The sequence below is a fragment of the Penaeus japonicus genome, unplaced genomic scaffold (assembly GCF_977035675.1).
Source record: "Penaeus japonicus unplaced genomic scaffold, GWHDUDI00000001_assembly GWHDUDI00000008, whole genome shotgun sequence".
Taxonomy (NCBI): domain Eukaryota; kingdom Metazoa; phylum Arthropoda; class Malacostraca; order Decapoda; family Penaeidae; genus Penaeus; species Penaeus japonicus.
In genome coordinates this window covers 22,318,954-22,328,374 of record NW_028234410.1, presented here as the reverse complement: position 1 = coordinate 22,328,374, position 9,421 = coordinate 22,318,954, and the positions used below count along the sequence as shown (strand labels likewise).

The window sequence follows — 9,421 nt, the reverse complement described above, 5'->3', positions numbered from 1 at the left end:
GAGCTCATAATCAAATTTATCTGGTAATGTAGGCTTGTCCAAGGGGAAAAATGTAAAAATAGGAACAGAGTCCTAGTCTCCTTTTTATATAATCCTTAGAGTAAAGGGACTTTGCAAGTATATGATTCCAGATTTCTCCAACTCTGCACATATTTCCACAGCATGGGCTACACACTCTTTCCAAGTAGGTGTGGGGCTCCAGTCATTAGCTGCCTAAACGCCAATCTTTGCTTGTACTCGGACACATCGATTACTTGAGTTTTCTGGTTGACATGGGTTTCCTTCCAATACCACCACTAGAGTCTGTTTTTTTTCTAATCTGTCCACTGTAAGTTTAAACTATATGTGGCATCTGCATATTACTGTTTCGTGTGTCTGATGTGTGATAAATATTCAGGCTTTGAATTCTGTGATATATTGGAACTTAAAGTTGTGAAAAGGACCCTTACACATTCACTCCCGAACATGAACATGCAGCCACGTACTAGAGACTAGTCTGATTGCTCCCAAACGAATAATTGGAATAATTTTTCTTTCTCATTTAAAGTATATAAAAAGACATCTGGCAATGTAGGCAGTATTCAAAATAACATTCATCTGTTCATCAAAGTTAACATCTTAGTATAGCAAACAACTTGGTACTTTCTCCCCTTCCAACCACTGTGCTGTGGCTGTACTGCAGCCTCACTTCAACACTATTTCATGTTGTTTTGCATATTACCTGTTTAATTATTCCAACATTACCTGTGTAATTTACATACACAGATACCTTGTATTTGTACTTATACAGCCAGATGTCTTTTAGATACTTAAATGTGAGAGAAAATAATCATTAAAAGCCTGTTGTTCTTCTGTGTGCATCCAGACATTCCACATCAGTGCAAATCAGTATGTTTGGGATACTCATATATACCAGTAAGGTTTTTTTGCATATCTATATCAAATAAGTTACTGAATTAATAGGTTAGATATTTATCACAACTAACGATATCAAACACGTCGATTTTCAGCCAATCATCAGCTAGTTATGTGTGCATGTGCCGCATCCTTCATACCTTGTGGACAGATCAGGTAAAAGAGACTATAAACAGGTCTTCACCAATAGTCTTATGAATTTCTTTGTCGATAGACACTGCAGGATCCTTGATTGCTTGGATGACCTTGTCAGGGACTAAAGTTTCTGACATCACACCCTGCTTCACTGTTGCCCCCCCCCCCCCACCTCATTCTCATCCATTAGTGCAAGGTGGGCCCACTTTCGGGAGGTGATGGGCTGCTATATTGCAGAGCAACAGGACCTATCCTGTGTAGCTGTAACACTATCCCTAGATTTTTTGTCAGCATGATAGGATGGCAGAATTAGTCTTCTACAGAACTTCCCCTACAGCTCTCTCTCTCTCTCTCTCTCTCTCTCTCTCTCTCTCTCTCTCTCTCTCTCTCTCTCTCTCTCTCTCTCTCTCTCTCTCTCTCTCTCTCTCTCTCTCTCTCTCAGTCATGGTGATTCATGCTAAAAGTAAGAGGTTATTCTTGTGTCCAGTCATTAGAGATTCCCTGAAAAGATACATCGTGTGATATTAGTGCCTAAGTGGCTCAGCGTAATCCTGTTAGGAGGGACGCTTGTGACCACAGAGAAGCACTAATCTCTTCTTCACGAGCTGGCATCAGGTCATCAGGTGTTAAAACGGGTAGTACAAGCAATAAAACGAGTAAAAATGACTGAAAGACAGTGGAATTTAATGTCAAAGTTAGGAAGAAAGAAAAAGAACGACAGTCATGAAAACCAACGAGGCAATTGTGACAGTTACTCGCAGGGAAATGGCAGGAGGATGTTATTCAGAGGCTTACGGAATGTCCTTAGAAAAATTAAAGTGGGCCATGGAACTAGGTCGAACTCATTGGAATCTCGAGCCAGTCCTGAAGAAAGGCAGAAAAAGACTGTATCTCACGGTTCGGACTGAGGAGGAAGAGTAGATACTGACTTCTCAGGGATACAAGGAGACAGTGATGCTTCTTCATCATAAAGCAGTAGAGCCAATGAAGGTGATTATCTTTCAGCATCCCACAATACTGGCCCTTGACTTCCTGCTCAACGACAGGATTTTCTGGGACAAAATGCATGCACCAAGGGTCTAAGTGTACTAAAAATAATATGGTGACAGTGACTCATCGCAACACACGAATCGGAGAAAATTCTCTAAATCCATAAGTGCTGACTTTCTGAACAGGGAAGTGCCAGAATAGGTATTCATATCTTGGGTGGGATATAGGAGGGTGGAATGCTACAGATAAGGACACAAGACATGGGTCTATCAGGATGCTCGACGGAGGATCTGTGTAGGAAGCATGACTCGAGAATCTGCAGCACAAAGATTAAAAAAGGTAGAAAGAATTACGCCTTGCTGCTACAACTTCGGGTCTTCATCATGCAATCCTCTGGCAGAGGATTTGAATTAATTCTACAGTTCCCCAACAGTGAATAGAAAAAAAGAAAATAGGAATGACCAAAAAGTAGTCTAATGGGCATAGTCCGAAATTGATTTCTTAGTAAGCGAACAAAGAGGAAAGAGAAAATAAATAAGTCTGCAGTGGCTGTATTACCTAGCCATCTATGTGCATATTGTAAAATGGATACAACGCTAGGAATGCATTGAGTCACACACCGTTTTTGTCTCAAATCCAAAATATGGCCCTTTTAACACAACTAAAGGAGTCCTAGAATTAAAACTAGGACGGAATAATGTCTAAGTACTATGTAAGAATGAAGAATTTCTTACACAGGTAACTACATATGGAGCAACAGGAAAGTTTATGGAAAAGAGCAGTGTGCCAACCCAATCATGTTTAATGTTCCAAAGGAAATTAAAATCAATAAGATTACAGACTACAATGAAAACGTTTTACATCTTTAATATGTTTAATGAGTGATAATGTGACACAACAACTTATCACAATACAAGGGGAGAAAATTCCTCAACCCATTTAAATTGTTAAAAGCATGGCACCTTTCCTTAAATAACTTTACCCATTTTGCCGCAACTGTGCAGAATGGGAACACAGGGTGCACGAGAAGCAGCATTGCCGTTATTGCACGGCTGCTTACACATGCAGGGAGTGCTCTAAAATATATCCTAGGGTCATTATATACCTATGAGACGTGTTGGCTGTAGGCTTGAACACAATACAAATTCTTCATTATGTGCACATTAACCAAAGGGCAGAAGAAATAAATTACTTAATTAAACAAGCACTTCATCCTTCATGAAACCCCATCCAAACTCTTCAAATTACGATGAAAAAATAATTTCCCAAACTTATAAGAATTAATGTGGCTAGGAATACCGCCTCAAAACAGAAAGTACCTCCAGCCTTACTACAGTCTTCAGTATTAGTTTTAGCATCTTCTTTAGTCCCTGCTTCAGTGTCAGTTTCAGCACCAGCTTCAGTGCTAACTTCAACATCTGTTTCAGATCTGTTTCAGCACCAGCCTGAGTCAACAATAAACTAATATCAGCTCCTACTAAACAGGAAAGGAAGTACCAACTATATATGTTGCTGCAGAAGATTGAATAGATGATGGACAGTTTGCTCAACAACTAAAATTCTAAGGTAAGATATTTACACTTATCTTCCGGCAAGAACAGTTTACCTCACTACAGATTGTCTTGGTACTGGGAAATTATGTGAACTAATGGCCCACAGTGATTTAAGAGTGCTGGTATTACATGTAACAATAAGAGTTTAGAGCAGTGATTCCCAAAGTGTGTGCTGCCATTATCTCCTAGGTGTGCCACAAAAATAATATAATTTTGCTAGATTTTAAGAATTGCTAACACTGATCAGCGAGAATAAGTCTAAGACTATAGTCTAAGACTAATATATAAATATATATATACATATATATAAATATATATATATATATATATATACATATATATGTATATATATATATATTATATATATATATATATATATAAGGGCAGGTGTGCCGCCAAAATATTGGTGGTTTCTTAGTGTGCTGTCATACTAAATAGTTCGAAAACCAATGGTTTAGAGAAACACTGAAGATGTTTTGTATGCTGAATTTTATGCTTTAAAAAAATCTCCTGTGACTTACAAATACCAGATATGGTGAGTACTATAGTGCAGAATTGAAGGCATGTACGTACACTTGATGTTTAGACTCTGGTTTCTTTGGTAAACTGAAATTCAGCCAGATTGGACTGATGTTTAGATATGTCACCTTGGCTGTTTGCAGTCCATATTAACCCATTTAGTACGGGTGTCATGACATACAAGTCGGCACCGATTAGGCCTAAAAGACGGGAGTCAATGCGTACAAGACGCGACATCGGGATCTGCTCACAGTTGAAGCGCGCACACAGTCATAGAGTATTATGGTTGTAACGGCGCTAGCTGTAGAGCTATAGCGTTCAAAAGTCAGCCTAAACCCTCATTTTATGATGGATTTATGGAAAATTAATGTTTGAGCTAGTCTGCGCTACCCGGAGGGCTGAGAAAACCCTTCCCCCGTCCCTCTAATTATTGGCCGGTGTCGCTAGTGTCGTTGACCGCCCGCCCTGACGACCAGTTCGGACGTTAGGCGCCCCGTCCGCAATGGGTTAAACATTCTCAAATATTTTAAATAGAAATCAAATTTTGAATTTACGACTGAAGCACAAATACACCTGTTTTAAACCACAAATGTAAGCAGTACCATCAGCACTTGCCTTTACACTTCACACAATTATCGAATCATTGCCAACTTTAATTGCTCCTTACACAATCCTGGTCTCCCTAATTAGATTTTCTTCATCATCTGCAAATAGTAAATGTCAGAAGTAAAAAGGATACTTAATAAAAACACAAATTTAACCCAGTTTATTAATTCTCTATCTTCGTTCACATTCATACACATTTCAATATATATAGTTATTTACATATATCCAAGGTTTATGGGTTTTATTGAAATTTCATGCCTTTCATCAATATACTTTAATCATATCAAACACACTAGAATTACTTTGGGTAAAATTTACAGCCCTTGTAGGATGATCCATTGTAATCTTCTATCTGTACATATATATATAATCTGTAAATTATATAAAACAAACTGAAAATATTAGTCACCTTTCAATAAGGTATTATAGTACTGTGGATTCTAAGCACAGTAAATTTCTTTACATGTAACAAATACACTGCCTTTTAAATGCTACCTAATGGCCTATAGTTACTTACAACTCATATCTCACGAGCAGTAAATTATAAGGACCATATACCAGTACGTACACATTACACCTCACAATGAAAATTCTGCTTTACATTTGTCTGCAATCATTTTTGCAATGGAAAGGGAAGAAGTTGCACCTGGAGATGGGGCATTGCGACAGTGCAGGATTCGGGAACCCAATTCACATTCTGCCTCGCGCTGAAACACAAAATCATCCTCTAAACTTCCATCAATGTTCATAGCCTGGGCACGCACTCCTGCTGGGCCTCGCATGATGTCCGACGCTTTCACCTCTGGGATAAACTTCTGCAAAGCTCTAACCTGAAAGGGACAATGATGTTGGTTTCATGATGCTTTTACCAGGGCAAACTATTAATACCTCTCTTCCATCCATAATAAATTTCAACATGCACAGCCCCAGTTTTGCACAAAAAAAAAAAAATATATATCTCAGTAACAAACAAGATCAACATGTAAGTATACATGCAAATAAAGAGAAAAAAAAACAACCTGGAGTCTGGGAAAGGCTGAGCGTAAAACCTCCATCAATCCAAAGCCAATGTACTGTACTGCCAATCTCTGGAAACCTCTGTACGTGATAGTTTCCCACAGCTCACGAATGTCAATGTCTAGCCACCTGGGAAGCAACAAACAATATAAAACTTAGGTTTAACTTTAAACAACTGCCTGAGAAAAAAACAGTAATACTTAAGGTCAACTTTATAACTGTCTTATCTTCAAGACTCACCGATATCCTTCTCTCTTCCATGCTAGAATAGCATTTGGACCAAGCCAGACCTCTCCATCCATTCGTGGAGTGAAATGAACACCTAGAAATGGGAATCGTGGGTCTGGCACCTGTAGAAAAGAAATGGTTTTATTGTATGTCATGTAAATGTTGTCTATATGGTCTCTCTGTCTGTCCCCCTTTTCCTCTTTTTTTCCCTCTTTCTATATCTCTTGTTCTCTCTTCAAACAATTTAAATTCAACATATGATAAACAAAATCAACTTATTATTTATTTTCTGTTTTCTTTTTTTTATCATCATAATCTTTAAATCTTGTAAATTTTAATGGCACTACACATATATTCTCAAATTTACTTGCTCTATTCCTAAGTACACAATGAAGCTTGGAGTAGATTTCCTTTTTACCTCAAATACATATACACAAAATTGCAAGTTAACTCAAAATAAACATAAGCATTATGAAGTTCTTTTACATATGTTCATCTTGCTCATTTCTAACTAGTCTTTACAAGTCCGTTTTGAAGACAGTTAAACATTCTGTGGTAATCTCCTTTCAAATAGGTAAGATCTCAATGTTTTTTTGTTTTTTTTCGTTTTTAAAATACAACTCATGTAAAATACCCTAAATATTCTGATATACTATAACCTCTCCCTCTATACCCACTTACTTTAATTCTAAAAATAGTATCACTCATAATATCTGTCTGATCTACAGACTTTAACTCAGACACGTTCAACGCTTACTGGATAAATGTTTCCTCGCACCATGTGAGCCTTCTCCTTGTTCAATAGAAGGTACTCTCCTCGGAAAGGTACAATGTGAGGGTCTCCAGAACAGCCAGACAGTTTGGCAAGCTTATCTGACTGAAGTCCACCACAGGTCAAAACATACTTGCATCGGATGGCCTTTAGGATACAGTTAAGAATGCATAAGTTTAAAATCAAAGATGAAAAGAAGGAAAATTATTGAAGTTTACACTTCTAAGAATAAAGTTAATACCTACTCCCCTAAAATCATAAGAAAGTGAGATTAAATACTCATATAAAATGTAAACACATAACAAAGTCACCTGAAACTAATACTGTAATTCAACTACATTATATGGTAACATTTCAGTATCAATTTCATTTGGTAACTAATCATGCTTATTCTTTGTATACATTCTTTTGAACTTTGAGGATTATTACTTGAAACACATTTCCATATACATATTTATGATATCAATGCATACACATGTTAAAAAAGCAAACTACCATCAAGATTCCTGTTGATGACAAAAGTCAAGAAACATTTTTTTACCAAAACTTAATCTCTAATATCATATGATTCACCAAATAAATTCAATCTGACAAATAGTTTGACAATATCCACCCCTGAAGTGCTGCTGTTACAAAAAAATCAAATTCCAGGGAAAGCATGGAAAGCCTTGATGATGTCACCAAAGGCATTCCATCTCCCTAGAACTGTCCTAAGCTTCTCTCGTCAGCAGCATGCTTTCTCTCTCTATTTCTCATTCATGCATACTCCCTATTTCTCCTTGCATTTTCTAACTCGTGCTCATTAATTCACTCTGATTTTTTGTTTCTTGTATTTTATCTCCCTCTCATTCATTCTCTCTATCTCCCATTAATTCACTCTCTCACTCTCTTTTTCCTTTTCTATCTTTTAGTTCATTTATTACTTCATTCATTTTTTCTCTCTCCATCTTTCTATGTCTTACCCAAATAGTAGACATCACTGTATAGACTATCTGCTGCATTATCTGATTTTTTTTTTTTTGGCTCAAATTAATAGAATATCACTAAACTTGCTCTGCTGCATCTCAGCTTCTTCTACTATAGCTCAGTCTTCATACAAAAATCAAAGAGAACAGATAAAATGTCAGTTATAACAGTAGCAACACTAAATAGCTTGGTGTGCCATCAAGGCTTCCTGCATTTTTCTGGAATTCAACTTTGGTTTTGTGGCATTCCATTGGTCATTTCTGTCATAGCAAAGAATATATACTGGTAAAAAAAAAAAAAAAAGGGCCTGGCCATCATCTTTAACCTCAAAATGCTAGGGTGGGTAGGTGGGGTTGACTGTTAGTGCAGAGTGGACAGCACAAACTTAGCTAGATTAGGAGTCCAAAGACTTCCCGCACTTCCAAGGGGTTCAATTGTCTCTCCTTTAAAGTTTGAGCACGTATGGGACGTTGAACGTGATATTGCCCTAAACGCGCACCGCGGGAAGCCGCGCGCTAGGCTCGTAGCGAGCGGTCGGTGTAGAGCGAGGCCCGAGCGCTTGGCTTGTGCGCCCGAGAATCTCGAGGCGTTAGGCTTATGCGTTCGAGAACCCCGGTATTGCGACCGCGCAAAGCCGGAACTGCCCCGGCATGAATGGGTTAAAATTTAGGACTTACTAGCTAATATCAGCCTTCTTAGCCTATATATCAACCTTCTTCACTTCATAACTAACTATTCCATGCAACAATATTCCGATTGATTTCTTGTTCAGTACCTCAAAAAGAGAGAGAGAAAAAAAAATCATATATTATCTGACTTACATATTCATGTAACAGAAACCTATCCATTTCCACGTATCACATGCTAATGCACCATAGATAATTCACCTTGTCGTTACTGATGACTCTGACGGGATGCTGGCTAGGCTTGCTGCTGTCCTTCTGACTCTTGTCTGTCAGCTGGAAATCTGTCACCATGAAGTCAAGGAAGATTTCTCCACCATTATCACGGAAATTCTTGCCATAATGTTCTGTGACTAAGCCCCAGTCTACGATGCCTGTGTGCGGGGACCAGATTGCTTTCACACCCTGTGGATTAATCAGAAAAAACTCATAGGTTATGCACCTTTTAGCTGAGAATGAAGAGGAAATTGCAACTTTATCAAACAATTCTCTTCCTATTTATCAAGGATGGAAATTGGGAAAGAAATGAAAATTTTGAAAACAGATATCTGGCAATATCAAATGTGAAATATGATTATGTTAACCCTTTCCCGACGGGGCACTCGCTACGCGAAGTCCCCTATGCCGGGCGATTGCAATATTGCATTGAAATCGTCACACTGGCACGACGCCCCGGCATCGGGAGTTTGGCTGTGTCACACGAGTGTGACGCACCGTCGTCATAGGGTTAACCTATTCAATGACTGATAGTGACATCACTTCAACTAATTATTTTTGACCCAGCAGATGACATCTTATCATATTATGAAGTTTCACTGTATAAACATAAGTTACATTTGTATATACACATTTTTCTTGACTTTATCAAAAAAGTAAAATAAAATAACATTAATAAATGAATAAACAAAATCTTTTGGTCACCCTCAGAAGAGGGTGGGTGGAAATCCCTTGGAGATTTAGCAGGGCTTCATGCCTCAAGAAATCTCTCAATGGGGAGTTGGACACACTTGTTTTATTGCTGGCAGGAGCAGAATAAG

At 38.0% G+C, this 9,421-nt stretch overlaps 1 protein-coding gene across 1 annotated transcript in view; it reads right to left on the bottom strand.

The window, feature by feature from the left end:
- Window positions 1-4,863: 4,863 nt before the first annotated feature.
- The window catches only part of L2HGDH (L-2-hydroxyglutarate dehydrogenase), a 12,285-nt gene continuing 7,727 nt past the window's right edge, over window positions 4,864-9,421 (bottom strand). Inside the window, exons 5-9 of the mRNA XM_043024262.2 lie at window positions 8,589-8,789; window positions 6,721-6,882; window positions 5,976-6,085; window positions 5,738-5,864; window positions 4,864-5,548 (exon numbers count right to left, since the gene is read on the bottom strand). Coding sequence (XP_042880196.2) covers window positions 5,297-5,548; window positions 5,738-5,864; window positions 5,976-6,085; window positions 6,721-6,882; window positions 8,589-8,789 — 852 coding nt within the window. The 3' untranslated portion in view covers window positions 4,864-5,296. The remainder of the gene's footprint in view (window positions 5,549-5,737; window positions 5,865-5,975; window positions 6,086-6,720; window positions 6,883-8,588; window positions 8,790-9,421) is intronic.